Source organism: Eutrigla gurnardus (assembly GCF_963514095.1).
Source record: "Eutrigla gurnardus genome assembly, chromosome: 3".
NCBI lineage: Eukaryota > Metazoa > Chordata > Actinopteri > Perciformes > Triglidae > Eutrigla > Eutrigla gurnardus.
Window position 1 is genome coordinate 31523354 of NC_139917.1, and position 20000 is coordinate 31543353.

The following is a 20000-nucleotide window of genomic DNA, read 5'->3' on the forward strand; positions in this document are numbered from 1 at the left end:
GTTGAAATACAGCAGCAAAAAGACTCTTCAGCAAAAAGACTCGCCATCTGGCAGCGAAGCGGCGAGTACTGTAGATGTAGGATTCCAAATGTTTTCGTTTTTTTTAAATCAGCAAATGTTTTATGTGGAAGGAAATGCATTCAACATGTTCGTGGAGCCGACTGCTTTCTCTTTCACATCGTTCTTCATTGTTCTTTTATGAAATGTTTCCGTCATTTAAAAGAAAAGCGACTGTGGTCAGTCGGCTTCCCCCGCAAAGGATTCTGGTCCGGACTTGTTAGTGACATGAAGATGTCGTCGGGGTTCAAACGGATCCTTGTTGTTCAACGGGAAGTCAGCTGGAAGCCATTTAATTATAATAGGACAAAATAAAACAAACAAAAAAACACTCCAAATAAAGTTGATGGTGGTGAATTTTCATTCTCTGGATGATTGGGAATATCGTAACGAGTCAAAAAAATGGCGGTACATGGAATGAAATAATAACAATAAAAAAAATAGTTGAATAAAAAACACGTTAGCTAGCAGGTACATGATAAAGGCTACTCCACGATACCAAGGGTTGTTTATCTTTTGGGTCGTGTCTAGCTGAGCTACTCTAACTGGTAGCTAAGCAGATTAGCATCGTCTGCTTGCTTGCTTGCTAGCTAGCTAGCGTAAGCACCTCACTGAATCCTTCGTCTTTCACCACTGAAAACGGTCATCAACAGCGATCATCTTTGTTATTGCAATGGTCAATGCCTTTTGCTTCGGGTGCTTCTTCTGGAATTTCTTGGTCTTTTCCAGCGCTTGTTCTCGGAGGCCGACTGGTGCAGCTGCCGTAGCGTTAGCAGCGGCTTTCTTTCGCTGCTTGTTAGCATTAGCTAGTTTCAGATTCTTTGTAGGCTTCGGGATGCTTGTTTTTTAACTGGGTGATCAAATTGGTTGAATTGAATGATTTAACACAAACTCCGCCTCGCATCACCCGGCCCTCACAATCATTGCATATAGCGAGGATCCTCTACAGACACTTTGAAGAACGACCAGACAGACGACATCGCCGCTCCCCCACCAGAGGCAAAGTCAAACTGAATTTTTGACTGTTTTTGGCGCCTTGAGTTTGCGACATAAATGCGCTCGTTCAAAAACAAACACTCACATCTAAGAGCCCTAAGCCTACATACACGTCAAATACACAGGAATGGTTATCGGACGATTTTGACATCGATGTGTAAAAAAATGACCATATCGGCCGATATACCGCGCACCACTACATTCATACATTGTATTGTTTACTGCCGCGGCAAACAGAAACGTCTACAGTCAGGAAGCAGCGTGTTTCAACACATTTTTCTGAAAAAGTAGACGTGTGAGATAAATCTCCAATTTTAAACAACTTATGTGAAACACACACAGAACTAACACACACAAGTTAATGAAGTGTAAGACATTAACGTTGCTGTTACAGTAACTCTCCCCTCAGACACTCGGAGGGTTTCTCTAATTAGCCGGGAAGGCAGAGCCGTCCTCGTTAGTGCAGCTGATTGGCATCCAAGCGCGGCTAATTAACGGCGTGCAGCTAACAGAGGTGGCAGCCGCCCGTCTGAGGCTAACCCGAACGTGACCTCGCTGTTTAGAGAGAACGTCGATGATGTTTTCTAATTGTGCCAAAAAACACTTTTTTTCTCTTTTTCGTGTGGAACAAGTTGAGCGCCACCTTTTTATATACGAAACAACAATATGGAGGCCCGTCCGAACTATGACAACAATCTGGACCCTCCGTACCTTCACAATAAAAGACCTCGACATGTAATCCTCACAGGGGGAATACTTTTATCCTCTCGTACATATACTGTAGAGCAGAGATCATCAACGGATCCGGACCCCTAGGATGTTACTGCAGGGGGTCCCAAAAATTATCAAATGATTCATCAATTTTGGATTTCTTCCAAAATATAAAATATGTCCAATAATAACCTTTATAAAGCAAATATGTATGTTAATTGTTGTGTTGATGTTAAAATTGTGATGTAGAAATTCCCATAGAATTAAAATATGGTGCTGTTATTCATGGCACTATAGGCTGCACTACACATTATTATTGGCCCGGCTTAACAAGCATCACAGTTTTATACGATCTTGGGGCTCCTTGGTCTGGAACCGCTGAAGACCTCGGCTGTAGAGCCTTCTGTGATGCTTGATCTCCGTCCACCAGATTGTTTGTAGAAAAAGGAAATGAGGCCGATGGAAGTCCATGCAGTTAATGTGTCATGAGACCAAAGCAGAGCTCAAAGAGGCTAACGAGCTCTCTTTCTGTGTCGTCCCTTTACCAACCGGGGAAGCTGCATTTGGCTGCAGTGTTAATATAAGAAAAAGTAACATTGTATTTAACAGCGTGGTATTATTGCAGCAGGTTTTCTTTATTCTTTATTTTATAACGCTAACGTACGAAACACTCTGATGAAACGTGTTCCCCACCTCCGCTCACTCCATTTGCACATGCATGCATTTCTATATTTACATTATCTACACGCCGCAAATCCGTCACTGCACAACACACGGTGTGGGATTTTCCCAGATGTGGAGTTTTCTTAAAGCCTGGACGGCGGGACGTGGCGAGCGGCGGCGTCACGCTGGAAAACATCATCTGTGGTGAAGACAGACACCATCACTCCCTTTACACAAACCTGCCCAGCTGTTATTCTGCAGCCCAGTGTGTGTGTGTGTGTGTGTGTGTGTGTGTGTGTGTTGGGGGGGTGGGGGGGGTCAGGCCAGGAACAGTGATTTCTCCTCTCATGTCCGTCCAAAGTAAACCCGACACAGTGAGAGCAGAGGGGAAAAGCATGATGGGAAAAAAAAACACACCCGACTGTTCAAACAGCCAATCACTGACCTGAGATCGACACCAAGACAAATATTAGTGAGAGACAGCGGACCGTCAACTCTCACGTCTCCATCGTTTCATTCTCTCACCCTCCTTCATTAAGAGATCCTTCTGAGGATGGGGGGGGGGGGGGGCGAGTGATGTACTGAGGGCGAGAGAGAGTTGAGGAGGAGAGGGATTAGAGAGAGGTGAAAGAAAACGAGGGCGAAGAGCAAGTGCAGTGAAGCGAGAGCAACAGGAAGTAGAGAGGGAGGAGCTTAGTCCCTGAAGGACGGAGACGCCGTCTTCCCGTCACTTTTCATCTCGGCCGCATTGAAAAGGACAATTTGGTGTTTAAAAAAAAAAAAAAGTGATTTTCTCACCCTCTCTCACCCCTCTCTCTCTCACCCCTCTCTCTCTCACCCCTCTTTCTCTCACCAACCTAGTGTATATTTCTGCATTTGTATGTTGTTTTCATAGCTTTGTGCGTGTAACCCCTAACCATACAGTGTGTGTGTGTGTGTGTGTGTGTGTGTGTGTGTGTGTGTGTGTGTGTGTGTGTGTGTGTGTGTGTGTGTGAGTGTGTGAATTCTCCGCCTGCAGCTCTGCGGTTGACACAAAGACAGACGTTCTTTCAACTAAATTCACACATAAGTAGTTTTCAAATTAGAAAATAAACGTTGAGTGAAACTTTCAGACCCATAAAAACATGTTTTTATAGCCGCACCACTCCATCACATGAAAAGGGTTTTTTTGTGGATCGTTTCTTTTTTTTCTATTTGATATCTTCGGAAACTTTTGGACCTCCATTCTAATTAAAAAATGAACCTCGTGGGTTTGGACAATGTTCGGCCGCACAAAATGAGATTGTAATGACCCCATTTTCACATAACTATGATCTGTTCTTCTCCTCTGGTTAAGGAAAAAACACCAACTAAGAAATATTGTGATCCGCTCACAAAAGACATTGTTCGACCAATGCACAATACTGTAACAGCATGACATTCATCAAGTCCCGCCCCTCTACCTCTATTCACTGGTTGCAACATAATCCAAGATGGCGAGTACTAATGATTGCAAGATGGAGTTTATTGGAGAATGTGCTGCGACTGCAGTTGTCGTCTCCACTTAACTCGTGAATTTGATGGTCAACTGAAATCCGTTGAACAGAGATTGCAGGAACATTCGATCCTCTGAATTAGTCACAGAATCCATTTTTGTACTTTTTTGGCTTTTTAATATTTTCAAATATGCCTGATTATGGACCATGGAGGAAAAGTTCCAAAATGATCTGACCGACTCACAGGAGAGCTCGGAGACCAGCATCAGCCTGCTCCTATTAGTAGTCGAACAAATGGAGGTCGACAGGAGGAGTATGGAGGACAAGTTCCAAAAGGACCTGGAGAAGCTCTGTCTGTACCTGGTGAAGAAGAGGAGAGGAATCTTCGTCTTCCAGGATGATCAGGCAGAGGATGAAGCACGAGATGCACGAGAAGGAGAAGAAGAAGGAAGCCAAGCGGGAGAAGGAGGAGAAAGAACGGGAGGAGAAGCTGAAGAGGAAGGGTTAGTTGTGCTGGATGAGGAGGAGGCTGCTGGTTGTTCAGCTCAGGTAGCTCCCTTCCTCCCCCTCCATCTTCCTCACCCCCATTTCCCTCCCCTCGGTCCTTCCTAACCTCCAACTAAACAAAGGGTTTTCTCCTGGTGCTCAGGTTCGCCCATAATATATACATATTTGTATGTACATAAAAAACACTCTTCATCCATCTACCTCAGCCTTCATCCATCCTTCCAGTCCTGCTCCACCCTCCTCCTCCTCATTCAGTCAGCACAGTGGCTCAGTGATTAGCGCTGCAGCCTCACAGAGACGCCTCCAACCGTCCCTCTGTGTGGAGTTTGCATATTCTCCATGTGTCTGCGTGGGGTTTTTCTGCTGGTGCTCAGGTTTCCCCATATATATAAATGTATATATTGAAAAAACACATATACATGAAAACTAAATATCAGATTAACAATTTGAATACGTGTTCAAAATGTTTTTCTTGCTTTAAAAGAGGTCTGAGGGAAGATTGAACCCGGGACCGCTGCTGGGAGCACTTATGACATCATCAGTCAGATCTAGCAGTGCTCTCATGTCATATTATGCGACTATTGCCGTGGGGTTATGCATAAAGTGATCAGATGTCTGAAAATCTCTCCGGTGGGTCTTAAAATAATTAATGAACTGTCCCTTTGTGAGTTGATGTCAGAGTTCAGGGCAACCAGAGAGGATGCACATCCTCCCCTGTGGTGTCTCTCTCTCTCTCGCTCTCTTGCTAGGTTGCGTTGCTGCTGTTGCCATTGCCCATCTGTCCCCCCCTCTCTCTCCCTCTCCCTCCCTCTCCCTCTCTTGCTTGGTGTTCCTCGGTTGCATCTGCTGATATCTTTGATATCAGTTAGACGGGCTGTAACTCAGTCTGAGATGTGATGGGAGACAGAAGATTTTAAAAGCTGTGCAGATCCACAGCAACAGAATCTGAAACACAAAATGTGGAGGAGGATGAGGAGGACGAGGAGGAGGAAGATCGGTGACATTGCATCCACTGAAACCAACCAGCGTTTGACCCGAAGTCCAGAGAAACGGATGGACGGAGAGGAGATGAGGAGAAGAAGACAGGCAGGGAAGCCAGTGGGAAAGTTTACCTTTCTCACCCTCCGCTGTGAACGGGGGGGTTGAAGCAACAGGAGAGAGGGCGGAACAATGAGAGGATGAAGAGGAGCGAGGAAGGACAGAGAGGAGGGAGGGAGGACACAACGTATGACTGGCTGGATCAGAAAGTGCTGGAAGATAGCAGAGGGAGAGAGAGCAAATAACATGAGACTACCTAAACACACACACACACAGACACACACACACAGACACACACACACACACGTCCAGCTGTGACCAGTCGGTCTCCCTCCAGTAAACATCATATCCAGCCTTCTCGTTTCCGGGCAACAGTTATCTTGACAACCTGATGGGAAAGCATCTTTAATATCGGTGTGTGTGTTTGCTTGTGTGTGTGTGTGCTCTTTAATGACACTTTTAAAACATGCTATCGTAGCACATCTCCATATATATATATATTAATTTTTTTAATCAGGGGCCGTGCGGTATTTATGGAGAGTTAAAGGGGCGAGAGAGAGGGCCGGCATGCTTTAAAAGAGGTCTGAGGGTGGATTCAAACCCAGGACCGCTGCTGGGAGCCTCGGTACATGGGGCTCCCACTCTACCACTGAGCTATCAGCACACTTATGAGATTCACTTCATCAGTCAGATCTAGCAGTGAGGACCCAAATCATTTTAATTCGTCAAGCAGGTGAAAAATGATTCAGACTAAACCTTTAACAGAAAATACATCCGGCTCCTTCCTTTGCTACACCGAACCCCGAACTATGAACTGGTTATTATTTGTTTTTTATATTCTCCTTTCCATTAATGCTATTATTGGTGTTGATGATAATAATAATATTAGAGTTATAACTATTAGATATTGAACTGCTGTCAACACACAGTATGGATATGTGACACTAACACGACAGAAAACTTGAACCGTGTCTCCTTGTTTTTCAGGGACCTGAGTGAAAACAGCATCCAGGCGGTCCCGAGGAGGGCCTTCAGGGGGGCCACGGACCTGAAAAACCTGTGTGTGAAAGTACACACACACACACACACAGCATGAAAGTAGTGTATAAAACATGACAGTATGACAGTAACAGGGAATGCGTTGATGGTTGGATGGATGATGCAATCTGGATGAATTTCTGGATGTTACATCAATTAGATAAGGCAAACTGAAGGTCCGTAAAGCTGCATTCTCCCTGCTGGCCACCAGGGGGCGACTCCTCTCTGGTTGTATAGAAGTCTATGAGAAAATGGTCCTACTTCTCTCTGCTGGCCACCAGGGGGCGACTCCTCTCTGGTTGTATAGAAGTCTATGAGAAAATGGTCCTACTTCTTTCTGCTGGCCACCAGGGGGCGACTCCTCTCTGGTTGTATAGAAGTCTATGAGAAAATGGTCCTACTTCTCTCTGCTGGCCACCAGGGGGCGACTCCTCTCTGGTTGTATAGAAGTCTATGAGAAAATGGTCCTACTTCTCTCTGCTGGCCACCAGGGGGCGACTCCTCTCTGGTTGTATAGAAGTCTATGAGAAAATGGTCCTACTTCTCTCTGCTGGCCACCAGGGGGCGACTCCTCTCTGGTTGTATAGAAGTCTATGAGAAAATGGTCCTACTTCTCTCTTGATGTATTATCTCAGTAAACATTGTAAACATGAGTTTATGGTCTCAATCTCTAGTTTCAAGTCTTCTTCAATCCAGCATGATGTTCATTTAGTACATTATGGTCCATTTAGAGTCCACCAGACCAGAAAGCAGGGGATGCTTTAGGGGGCGGGGCTTACCTGCTGATTGACAGGTCGCTACCAATGCTAGTTAGCTACTAAGATGACTTGAACACTTAGCTGTAAAATTGAATCGCGAATTATAGAAGCTAACTTTGTTAGCAGCTTCACATCAGAATCCACATGGATCCAGATCCAGTAAGGGTGCTGTCTAAATATGGTCACTTCCTTTTTTCAGTGGTTGCAAAAAATCCAAGATGGGGACTGAACTGTAGGCTTCAAAACCGTAGTCCACGTGATTGAGAGCTGTTCATATGAGTCACTTTGTTGAGTTTTAATATGTTTCCATGTGAGAAAGAAACCGTTTAGATTCCAGATATTAACTCAGTTTCAACAAATAACGACTGTTTGGAAATTTGCTCCAATTTAAAGGTGTGAATCATTCAGCACGTATCCAATTCATACAGAATCACATGAGCTGCTTGAACTGTAACAGATGAAGTGAATGTCTTCCTCTCTCTGACTCACCAGTCAGCTGGATAAAAACCACATCAGCTGCATCGAGGAGGGTGCATTCAGAGCTCTGCGCTCCCTGGAAGTCCTGTGAGTATCGTGAGAGCTTTAAACCTCAAGAGTTCCACATTGTTCGCCGTAAAAACAAGTTCCTATTAGGGCTGGGAATGGTTTTAAAGTGATCAATAATGATTCTGATACCGATATCATAAGATACCTCATGTCCTCTACTATATTTAAATACTTTATTATGTAAACACTTAAACATGAAGGGGAAAAATGTTTTTTGGTCATTAACTCCTGTTCTCATCATGTATATCAAATGCGAGTTCATTTTCCCACTTTAACCCTCTAAATGCCCGTTTATTTACATAATGGCACCTTTTGTTTTTACACCAAAGATAAAATATTTTCTATTTGATGGATGCAAAGTGGATTTTTTTCCTGCAGTGATTTTCATTCTGGGATATGTCAATGATTGATGCTGAAATTCCAAAATGTATTAAAAAATGCACATCTTTGTCAAATATCATCATCTTAGCATAAAAATTGGCAAAATATGAGCAAAGAAATGCACTTGAAAAGCCCTAATATGGTGCCTGGAGGGCTTGAGGGTTAAATGGGTTGTGAATGACTTCCACCAAACTCTGTTCTCAAGTTTAACACTTTAGTTTCTTTGAATTATTGACTCAGTTACAAATAATTGGTCTGTTTTCTAAATCCACGTGAACTTCTCTTCACATCGGCGTGAATCAGATCCTATTTAAAAACGGATGTACATCACGTTTAAAGCTGACCAGAAAACCAGCTTATAAAAGGCTGTGTTTTTAAATGGAGTCCGGTGCAGCGCCTGTACACACAGCGAGGGTCTATATGAACTCAATATATTCTCTGGTCGCTCAGATAGAAACACATAGCTCAGAGATCCTGGGGCCGAGGTGATCCGGTCTGTGGCGGTCCAGGACCCCTAGCCCTGCTCCCCGATGATGTCCTGCTGTCGGATACGTTCACACAATAACACTTTTTATTCTTCTCATCTCCTCTCATGGACCCTCATTCCTTTTCCTTTTTATTCCATCTTCTTGTGTCACCCACCTCCCCCTCCCTGTCTCCCTCTCTCCTCCCCCTCCCTGTCTCCCTCTCTCCTCTCTCTCTCCACCCGTCTCCTGTCCTCCCTGTCTCCCTCTCTCTCCTCCTGTCTCCCCCTCTCTCTCCACCCGTCTCCTGTCCTCTCTGTCTCCCTCTCTCTCCTCCTGTCTCCCCCTCTCTCTCCACCCGTCTCCTGTCCTCCCTGTCTCCCTCTCTCTCCTCCTGTCTCCCCCTCTCTCTCCACTCGTCTCCTGTCCTTCCTGTCTCCCTCTCTCTCCTCCTGTCTCCTGTCCTCCCTGTCTCCCTCTCTCTCCTCCTGTCTCCCCCTCTCTCTCCACTCGTCTCCTGTCCTCCCTGTCTCCCTCTCTCTCCTCCTGTCTCCCCCTCTCTCTCCACTCGTCTCCTGTCCTCCCTGTCTCCCTCTCTCTCCTCCTGTCTCCCCCTCTCTCTCCACTCGTCTCCTGTCCTTCCTGTCTCCCTCCCTCTCCTCCTGTCTCCCCCTCTCTCTCCACCCGTCTCCTGTCCTCCCTGTCTCCCTCTCTCCCCCTCTGTCTCCCAGAACGCTGAACAACAACAACATCAGCAGTATTCCAGTCTCCAGCTTCAACCACATGCCGAAGCTCCGCACCTTGTGAGTCCTTCACCTCAGTGCACTACGTTACCCAGAATGCCACCTCAGAGACTGACCATTACTTACTTATATATATTCCTCTCTCCTACACTACTCCCCTCCCTCTCCTCCCCCCTTCCCCTCCCAGCCGTCTCCACTCTAACTCTCTGCGCTGCGACTGTCACCTGGCCTGGTTGTCTCCATGGCTACGGCAGCGGGCGGCGTTAGGCCTCTACACTCAGTGCAGCTCCCCCCCATCGCTGAGGGGCCTCAACCTCGCCGAGCTGCGCAAGAGCCACTTCGCCTGCTCAGGTACGGCAGCACCAGTGACACAACGCACACACGGGGGTCCCGGCAACACACAACACACACACGGGGGGTCCCAGCAACACACAACACACACACGGGGGTCCCAGCAACACACAACACACACACGGGGGGTCCCAGCAACACACAACACACACACACCGGGGGTCCCGGCAACACACAACGCACACACCGGGGGTCCCAGCAACACACAACACACACACGGGGGGTCCCAGCAACACACAACACACACACGGGGGGTCCCAGCAACACACAACACACACACGGGGGGTCCCAGCAACACACAACACACACACTGGGGGTTCCGGCAACACACAACACACACACTGGGGGTCCCGGCAACACACAACACACACACTGGGTCCCGGCAACACACAACACACACACGGGGGGTCCCAGCAACACACAACACACACACTGGGGGTCCCAGCAACACACAACGCACACACGGGGGTCCCAGCAACACACAACACACACACGGGGGGTCCCAGCAACACACAACACACACTAGGGTCCCAGCAACACACAACATACACACTGGGGGTCCCAGCAACACACAACACACACACGGGGGGTCCCAGCAACACACAACACACACACTAGGGTCCCGGCAACACACAACACACACACGGGGGTCCCAGCAACACACAACACACACACTGGGGGTCCCAGCAACACACAACACACACACTGGGGTCCGGGCAACACACAACACACACACGGGGGTCCCAGCAACACACAACACACACACTGGGGGTCCCAGCAACACACAACACACACACTGGGGTCCCAGCAACACACGACACACACACGGGGGTCCCAGCAAAACACAACACACACACGGGGGTCCCAGCAACACACAACACACACACACCGGGGGTCCCAGCAACACACAACACACACACGGGGGGTCCCAGCAACACACAACACACACACACCGGGGGTCCCAGCAACACACAACACACACACGGGGGTCCCAGCAACACACAACACACACACGGGGGGTCCCAGCAACACACAACACACACACGGGGGGTCCCGGCAACACACAACACACACACTGGGGGTCCCGGCAACACACAACACACACACTGGGTCCCGGCAACACACAACACACACACTGGGGGTCCCGGCAACACACAACACACACACTAGGGTCCCAGCAACACACAACACACACACTAGGGTCCCGGCAACACACAACACACACACGGGGGGTCCCAGCAACACACAACACACACACGGGGGGTCCCAGCAACACACAACACACACACTAGGGTCCCGGCAACACACAACACACACACGGGGTCCCGGCAACACACAACACACACACTAGGGTCCCAGCAACACACAACACACACGCTGGGGGTCCCAGCAACACACAACACACACACTGGGGGTCCCAGCAACACACAACGCACACACTGGGGTCCCAGCAACACACAACACACACACTAGGGTCCCAGCAACACACAACACACACACTAGGGTCCCAGCAACACACAACGCACACACGGGGGGTCCCAGCAACACACAACACACACACACCGGGGGTCCCAGCAACACACAACACACACACACTGGGGGTCCCAGCAACACACAACGCACACACGGGGGTCCCAGCAACACACAACACACACACTGGGGGTCCCGGCAACACACAACACACACACTGGGGGTCCCGGCAACACGCAACACACACACTGGGGGTCCCGGCAACACACAACACACACACTGGGGGTCCCGGCAACACACAACACACACACTGGGGGTCCCGGCAACACACAACACACACACGGGGTCCCAGCAACACACAACACACACACTGGGGGTCCCGGCAACACACAACACACACACGGGGTCCCAGCAACACACAACACACACACACGGGGGGTCCCGGCAACACACAACACACACACGGGGTCCCAGCAACACACAACACACACACTGGGGGTCCCGGCAACACACAACACACACACGGGGTCCCTGCAACACACAACACACACACGGGGTCCCAGCAACACACAACACACACACTGGGGGTCCCGGCAACACACAACACACACACGGGGTCCCTGCAACACACAACACACACCGGGGGTCCCAGCAACACACAACACACACACGGGGGGTCCCAGCAACACACAACACACACACACCGGGGGTCCCAGCAACACACAACACACACACACTGGGGGTCCCAGCAACACACAACACACACACGGGGGGTCCCGGCAACACACAACGCACACACGGGGGTCCCAGCAACACACAACACACACACTGGGGGTCCCAGCAACACACAACACACACACTGGGGGTCCCAGCAACACACAACGCACACACGGGGGTCCCAGCAACACACAACACACACACTGGGGGTCCCGGCAACACACAACACACACACGGGGTCCCAGCAACACACAACACACACACTGGGGGTCCCGGCAACACACAACACACACACGGGGTCCCAGCAACACACAACACACACACGGGGGGTCCCGGCAACACACAACACACACACGGGGTCCCAGCAACACACAACACACACACTGGGGGTCCCGGCAACACACAACACACACACGGGGTCCCGGCAACGCACAACACACACACGGGGTCCCTGCAACACACAACACACACACGGGGGGTCCCGGCAACACACAACACACACACGGGGTCCCTGCAACACACAACACACACACGGGGTCCCGGCGTGGCCGATGGGAGTTGAACCGTCGGTGCCGTGTGCCCTCAGGTCACGGCGGCGGCAGCGCCTTCGTGCAGCCGTGCAGCCTGGCGTCCGGCTCCTGTCCCCCCATGTGTTCCTGCAGCAACAACATCGTGGACTGTCGGGGGCGGGGCCTCACCGCCATCCCCGCCCACCTGCCCGAGGCCATGACCGAGATGTGAGTATCATCACAGAACCCAAAATGTTTCCGTTTCCTCCGTAGAGACGAGTCCCTCCTCTTCCTCAGATCAAACTTCAGGGGACGATTGTGTTTGTTTGTTTATCTCTATAATGAAGCTGAAAACGTTGAAAGTAAATCAAACTGACGCTTTAAGGAATTTCAACAAAGTTTGGTGTTAATTTGTGTGTTATGCTAAATTTGGACCCTTTTTTTGAATAATGATTGTTACCGTGTTAGATTGCTTTCCTTTCTAAACCTCATGAAGATGTTTATCACATCTTTGTTTGATTTCTTCCTCCAGTCCGTTCCACAGAGTCAGCCCACAGATTGATATCATACTTTTAAGAGTGGTGTGAACATAATGTTGTTTCAGATTGGAGTCAACCCATTAAGTTTGGTTTCCACTCCCTAGTACAAATATCAAAACTGATTTTAAAAGTGCTGAAAAACCAGATGAATTTAAATATTTAGGAACATTAGAACGTTCATATCTCAGATGTTCTGGTTTCCCTTTGATGATGACGTCTCTGTCTCCGTGTCTCTCTAGTCGTTTGGAGCAGAACGGCATCAAGTCGGTTCCTCCGGGCGCCTTCACCTCCTACAAGAAGCTCCGTCGCATGTGAGTCCTCTACAGACGCCAACAGCTGAGGCTCAAGGGACGAGGTCTAGGAGGTTTAGGAGGTCTAGGAGGTCCTCTCTGGTCCTCTCTGGTCCTCTCTGGTCTTCTCTGCTTCTCTCTGGTTCTTCTTACTCAGCTCATTGTCTAGCTACGTCTACATGCTAACATCAGCATGCTAACATTAGCATGATAATTCAGAGGGGGAAGGAGAGAGTGTCACTAAAGTGTGTGTGTGTGTGTGTGATCTGTTTCCTTCCCAGAGATCTCAGTAACAACCAGATATCTGAGATCGCTCCTGATGCGTTCCATGGCCTCCGAGCTCTCAACTCCCTGTGAGTAACAGACAGTCTGTGTGTGTGTGTGTGTGTGTGTGTGTGTAGATATACTGTGTGTGTGTATATACTGTGTGTGTGTGTAGATATACTGTGTGTAGATATACTGTGTGTGTGTGTGTATGTGTGTGTAGGGCTGCAGCTATCAAATCTTTTTGTAATCCTCAATGTTTTCCCAATGGAATGAAAGTCTCACCGTTTGATGCACAGTGATAATAAAGGATGGTGGTAACGTCAACAGGCCGATTGAACAACGTGACATCCTCTCTTTGTGTGTGTGTGTGTGTGTGTGTGTGTGTGTGTGTGTGTGTGTGTGTGTGTGTGTGTGTGTGTGTGTGTGTGTGTGTGCAGGGTTCTATACGGCAACAAGATCACAGAGCTGCCCGGCGGCGTGTTCGATGGCCTGGCGTCTCTGGAGCTGCTGTGAGTCCAAACCACACACACACACACACACACACACACACACACACACACACACACACACACACTGGAGAAGGAGAAGCTACCCAGCCAACATTTCACTGACCTGTGTCGTCACCATAGCGACTAACAACAAGCCGCCGTTTTCTTGCGTACTCGTCGTCAGGTTACTGAACGCCAATAAGATCCACTGCATCCGAGCCTCCGTGTTCAAAGACCTGGAGAACCTGGCTCTGCTGTCGCTGTACGACAACAAGATCCAGAGTCTGGCCAAGGGCACCTTCAGCTCGCTGCACAGCATCCAGACTCTGTAAGAACACACACACACACACACACACAGACACACACACAGACACACACACACACAAACACACACACACACACACACACACACATACATACTATTTTAAGTTCTGTCCCCCCCTCCCCCCTGTGATTTTCCCATCAGCCACCTGGCCCAGAACCCCTTTGTGTGTGACTGTAACGTGAAGTGGCTGGCCGACTTCCTGCGTTCGAACCCCATCGAGACCAGCGGAGCGCGCTGCGCCAGCCCTCGCCGCCTCGCCAACAAACGCATCGCCCAGATCAAGAGCAGCAAGTTCCGCTGCTCCGGTCAGTGTGTGTGTGTGTGTGTGTGTGTGTGTGTGTGTGTGTGTGTGTGTGTGTGTGTGTGTGTGTGTGTGTGTGTGTGTGTGTGTGTGTGTGTGCGTGCATGTGCGTAAGAAATGTGTTTGTTGAAAAGTTGTGTTTTTTGACGTTCTATCTTGTGGCGTCAGTGTTCCTCAGATCCACCCATCGCTCCTCCCCAGTCCCAAATATGGTGACTTCCTGCTACTGGTTGCAAAGAATCCAAGATCCTGGAAGCTTCCTTTAGTCCTGCAAACCAAAGGGCTGTCGTCACCACGACGACGTCCACTTCTTCTAGACAGTGTGTGGTTCACACGGCTCAATGCAAATGAACGTGTAGAAGGAAAACATAGAACTTCTCCTTGAGGTTTTATTTGTCGAGCTATCAAGTTGACCTTAGGACAGATAGGAGCCTCAGCTCAGCTGCCGGTGTCGTCACAGTAAGAAAGTAACGGCGGGAAAGCGTTTGTGTAACCGGATGACTGCAACTTAAAAAGCTCCCGGACGGTTTCCTTGGCCGCCCCGTGCCAGGGAGTGAAGCCAGCCGCTGGCCGCTAAAAAGCCGTGGCAGGTTCTGTGATCACCACATGAAGCGCTCCTCGCCGCTTTAGTCGGCCGCCAGCCGGGGAGCTGCACGCCACCGCCGCCGTGTGTGTGTGTGTGTGTGTGTGTGTGTGTGTGTGTTTCAAACCTCTGTGACTGACGTGGTTTCTTCTTCTTCTTCCTGACAGCCAAGGAGCAGTACCACATCCCAGGTGATTATTAATCTGTGTTCTAGTGGATGAAATCAGCATGACGGGTTTAATAACGATAACATGCACCGTCAGCAGACTTCTACGTCCGCTCATTGAATGCTTTGCGCAATATTTTTGGAAAAATTTCATATTTTGCATGTTTTTCATACATTTTTCACATATTTCTCTCTGTCATTTTTTTTTTATTTTGCTCATCATTTTTGGATGATTTTCACTTTTATTTTTCCACATATTTTACTTTGGGGATATTTTTAACCTATTTTGCGGATGTCTTTCAAATATTACCCCATGTATTTTTTACATTTTCCCCCCCACATATTTGACTAATATATTTGGTCATTTTTTGTGTACATGACTCACAACTTTCATACATTTTTCACATATTTTCCCAGACATTTTGCATTTAGTTCTGCATCTCTCAAAGTGATCCAGAGGCTTTGGCCCGATACGGTAGTTTAGGGGCTTCCTGAACAGCTTCCAGTGACACAAATCAGTGATTCCATCCAATCAGATGTTAGAACGGTCTGTGATATCTGGAGCCGTGAATGTATCCGTGACCTGTGGCGTCTGCGTGTCCAGGTGCTGACGACTCCCGTCTGAGCTACGAGTGCAACAGTAAGCCGGTTTGTCCCGCCAAGTGTCGCTGCGAGGCCAACGTGGTCGACTGCTCCAACCTCCGCCTCACCAAGTTCCCCGAACACCTGCCCTCCTCCACCGAAGAGCTGTGAGAGCCTCCAACACCCGGCACCACTATCACTCTTTAAACATGCACGGACACACACATGACATATCTGCTGTGATGGCTTTTATGTATTTCTATCATTCAGAATGAGAATACTTGACACACACACACACTAACGATGTCTCTCTCTCCGTCCTCCCCATGGCGGCGCCCGGCGGACGTCTCCAGGCGTCTCAACAACAACGACCTCTCCGTGCTGGAGGCCACCAGGGCCTTCAAGGGCCTGTCGCAGCTCAAGAAGATGTAGGTCGCTCAGAGAAACCCTACACTCTCGTTACCAGACCCCTTCTACAGGAACATCGTTTAATCTCACAGAACGGGGGTCGCTGGTCCACCGCTGCCTCGTCGGTTTGTGTTATTAGTGACTTTTCAGTCACACGATAACACAAAGGCACCGATGGAGGCAGCCGTAGACCAGCAGCCCCCCGGGTCCTGTCAGCTGAAATCACTTGTTCTGTCAAAGGTGTCCGCTGGCTTGTTTAGGAGAGCAGAGATAACTGCTTCAGTCACCAGGAGGGCAGTCTGAGGTCAAAGGTCAAGCTTCAAAGTCTGGATGTTTGTTAGCAGTTTCTCTGAACTCCATCTACTGTAGTAAACAGCGACCGTGGAGACGAAGCTCATACAGCCTTCAACGCAGCCGTCCCTTTAAGAGGACGCTGCCTCATAGAGAATGGGTTCTACTGGAACACATTCATGGAGAAGGTTCTCCAAATAGTAACAAGTGGACAAATGTTTTGCTTTAATGTGGAAACCCGAAGCTCCAGACAACCGTTTTTTTGTCTTGGTCTTCGTTGCAGCAACCTGAGCAACAACAAGATCTCTGAGATCGAGGACGGAGCGTTCGAAGGCGCCTCGTCGGTGGCGGAGCTCCACCTGACGGCCAACCACCTGGAGTCCGTGAGAGGAAGCATGTTCAAAGGCATGGAGGGGCTCCGCATGCTGTGAGTTCTAGTCTCGAGACTATAGCACCGAGATCTGGTACTAGACTGGGATCTAGACTAGACTAGGATCTAGACTTAGCATATAAGTCAAGAGCCAAGTTTTTTTTGTTTTTACGATGTAAGGAGTAGAAAGTACATATTTTTGTGTATAAATGTAGGGAGTAACAGTAAAAAAGTCATCAGAAAAGTAAATACTCAAGTAAAGCACAGATACCTGAAAAATCTACTTAAGTACATTAACAAAGTATTTGTACTTTGTTAGGCCTACTTGTCACCTCTGAAACTCGGATGTGCAATCTCATAGACCCCCAGACCCCCTACAACGGTTTAGTTTATCACATGAGTTTGCAGGTATGATAATACAAATATATAGATAGAGATAATACAAATATATAGATATAGATAATACAAATATATAGATAGAGATAATACACATATATAGATAGAGATAATACAAATATATAGATAGAGATAATACACATATATAGATAGAGATAATACAAATATAGTTAGATATAGATAATACACATATATAGATATAGATAATACAAATATATAGATATAGATAATACAAATATAGTTAGATATAGATAATACACATATATAGATATAGATAATACAAATATAGTTAGATATAGATAATACACATATATAGATATAGATAATACAAATATAGTTAGATATAGATAATACACATATATAGATAGAGATAATACAAATAGTGGATCAGGAAAATTAATGACGGCCTGAAACATGAGAATAAATTCATCAGTTTGTTTGTATTGATCTGTACTGTGTGTGTGTGTGTGTGTGTGTGTGTGTGTGTGTGTGTGTGTGTGTGTGTGTGTGTGTGTGTGTGTGTGTGTGTGTGTGTGTGTGTGTGTAGGATGCTGAGAAACAACAAGATCCGCTGCATCCACAACGGCAGCTTCTCGGGTCTGAGCAACGTCCGGCTGCTCTCCCTCTACGACAACCAGCTGAGCAGCATCCTGCCCGGAGCCTTCGACACCCTCCCCAACCTGTCCACGCTGTGAGTGACACACACACACACACACACACACACACGCCTCTGCTGCCCTCCTCTACATCTGGTCCGTCCATCAGGAATCTCCTGGCCAACCCGTTCACCTGCGACTGCCGTCTGTCCTGGTTCGGCCCGTGGCTTCGGAGCCGGCGCATCGTGACGGGGAATCCTCGCTGCCAGGGCCCCGCCTTCCTCCGCGAGATCCCGCTGCAGGACGTGGCCGTGCCCGACTTCCGCTGCGAGGATGGTACCAACACACACACACACACACACACACACACACACACACATGCCGTCACATCTACCCTAATAGCCACACTACATTTCCCAGCATGCCACACACACGTTCCACTACTACAGTAGTGACCAACTACTACATAACGTATATAAACCAGCACAATGCAGTCAGTTCTTTCTTTACGTAACAACACAGTGAGCGGTGAGGTTCCCACTGATTCAGCTCCATAATTCACTCCGTTAACGGGACCAAACACAACAGGACGGTGGAATGGGGTTCGCTAAAGGCGGACGAGTAACGTTTGTAGACATAACTTCCATATAACGTGAGGGGCTTACCTCCAAATAAAGACTGCCCATCTTCTGAATCATACTTCATCAACCCCCCCAACCCCCCAATGGTCCGTTCAGGTTCAGTTCTGGAGGACAGCAGCTGCTCCCCGGGCCCTCAGTGTCCCGGCCAGTGTACCTGCATGGACACGGTGGTCCGCTGCAGCAACAAACACCTGCAGGCTCTGCCCAGAGGACTCCCCCGCAACGTCACCGAGCTGTGAGTGAACACCCAACACCACCAGCAGCTGGTTCACCTCGTCTCCTGGTCCTGGTCCTGGTCCTGGTCCTGGTCCTGGTCCTGTTTAAGTCCTAGTCCCCAGCATGATTCTGATACATGAGCGTTCTTAAAGTATGATCGGACCGAAGGAGACTTTATTAAATGAGCAGAACTTCTTCCACAGTCTTTTGTTTTAGGGTTTATATCTGCAGTACACGTGTATGCCCACAAGAGGGAGCCAGAACGTTCATATTGTGATTGTATTAACCAGAGCCAAAAGTACTGATGTCTTCTACTCAGGTAGAAGTACACACACATACTTGTGTTCAAACAAGTACTGAAATGTACTCCAAGTAGAAAGTAAAAGTATCCTTATGAAGGACATTTCTGCTGCCCCTGAATCTCATGTCATATTCATAATAAAAACAATAATCAATAACTCCCCTCAAATGCATTAAATCTAAAGTAACAAGCCTGTTTTGAGAATGAGGAGTAGAAAAACAGGATGTTTGTTTTAACATGTAAAAGTAAAAAGTTGTCAGAAATATAATGTCAATATTTATTCCAAATAGTAATCAGTAAAGCTGATTTGATTATCTGTGAAGAGCCCTCCCTCGCATTTTCATGTTCTATGAAATGTTAATGAAGTAGAGTTAAAAAACATACAGCAGTAATTATCTCATCAGCAGTGTTTACTTCTGTGATTAAAAGGCTGTAATGAGGTGTTTCTCAGGTCGGTTATAAACACAGATATAACATTTAAATGATGTCTGAAAAACATATCAATGCTCTGATTATTTCCTCGTCGTTTAATTAACTGAGTTTTAGAGCCGCATGTTAATTAAATGTCATCCATTCAGCAGGAAGAACATGATTATGTGTGAAAATGATCTCATAAGTTATGAGTGGACGTGAAATATCATTTAGCAGAGATGCTCGATAAATATCTCTCTCTCTTGTCCTCCCAGGTACCTGGACGGTAACCAGTTCACCAGCGTTCCTCAGGAGTTGGCCACTTTGACAAACCTGCAGCTTGTGTAAGAGTCTCTGTTTACACTAATCCTCTCTCTCTCACACTGACAAGTACCTAGACCTGTC

General features: G+C 47.9%; 2 protein-coding genes across 2 annotated transcripts in view; one reads left to right on the plus strand and one right to left on the minus strand.

Moving 5' to 3' along the window:
• Positions 1–20000, plus strand: part of LOC311011254 (slit homolog 1 protein-like) — a 47653-nt gene that overhangs the window by 14938 nt on the left and 12715 nt on the right. Inside the window, exons 5-22 of the mRNA XM_084006090.1 lie at positions 6435–6506; positions 7736–7807; positions 9366–9437; positions 9565–9728; positions 12502–12652; positions 13203–13274; positions 13535–13606; positions 13958–14029; positions 14193–14336; positions 14475–14638; positions 15385–15408; positions 15988–16132; positions 16319–16393; positions 16948–17091; positions 17978–18121; positions 18196–18362; positions 18764–18902; positions 19871–19939. Coding sequence (XP_083862216.1) covers positions 6435–6506; positions 7736–7807; positions 9366–9437; positions 9565–9728; positions 12502–12652; positions 13203–13274; positions 13535–13606; positions 13958–14029; positions 14193–14336; positions 14475–14638; positions 15385–15408; positions 15988–16132; positions 16319–16393; positions 16948–17091; positions 17978–18121; positions 18196–18362; positions 18764–18902; positions 19871–19939 — 1962 coding nt within the window. The remainder of the gene's footprint in view (positions 1–6434; positions 6507–7735; positions 7808–9365; positions 9438–9564; positions 9729–12501; positions 12653–13202; positions 13275–13534; positions 13607–13957; positions 14030–14192; positions 14337–14474; positions 14639–15384; positions 15409–15987; positions 16133–16318; positions 16394–16947; positions 17092–17977; positions 18122–18195; positions 18363–18763; positions 18903–19870; positions 19940–20000) is intronic.
• The window catches only part of hoga1 (4-hydroxy-2-oxoglutarate aldolase 1), a 154630-nt gene continuing 140353 nt past the window's right edge, over positions 5724–20000 (minus strand). Inside the window, exon 8 of the mRNA XM_084006083.1 lies at positions 5724–5759. The gene's annotated coding sequence lies outside the window, so the exon portion shown is untranslated. The remainder of the gene's footprint in view (positions 5760–20000) is intronic.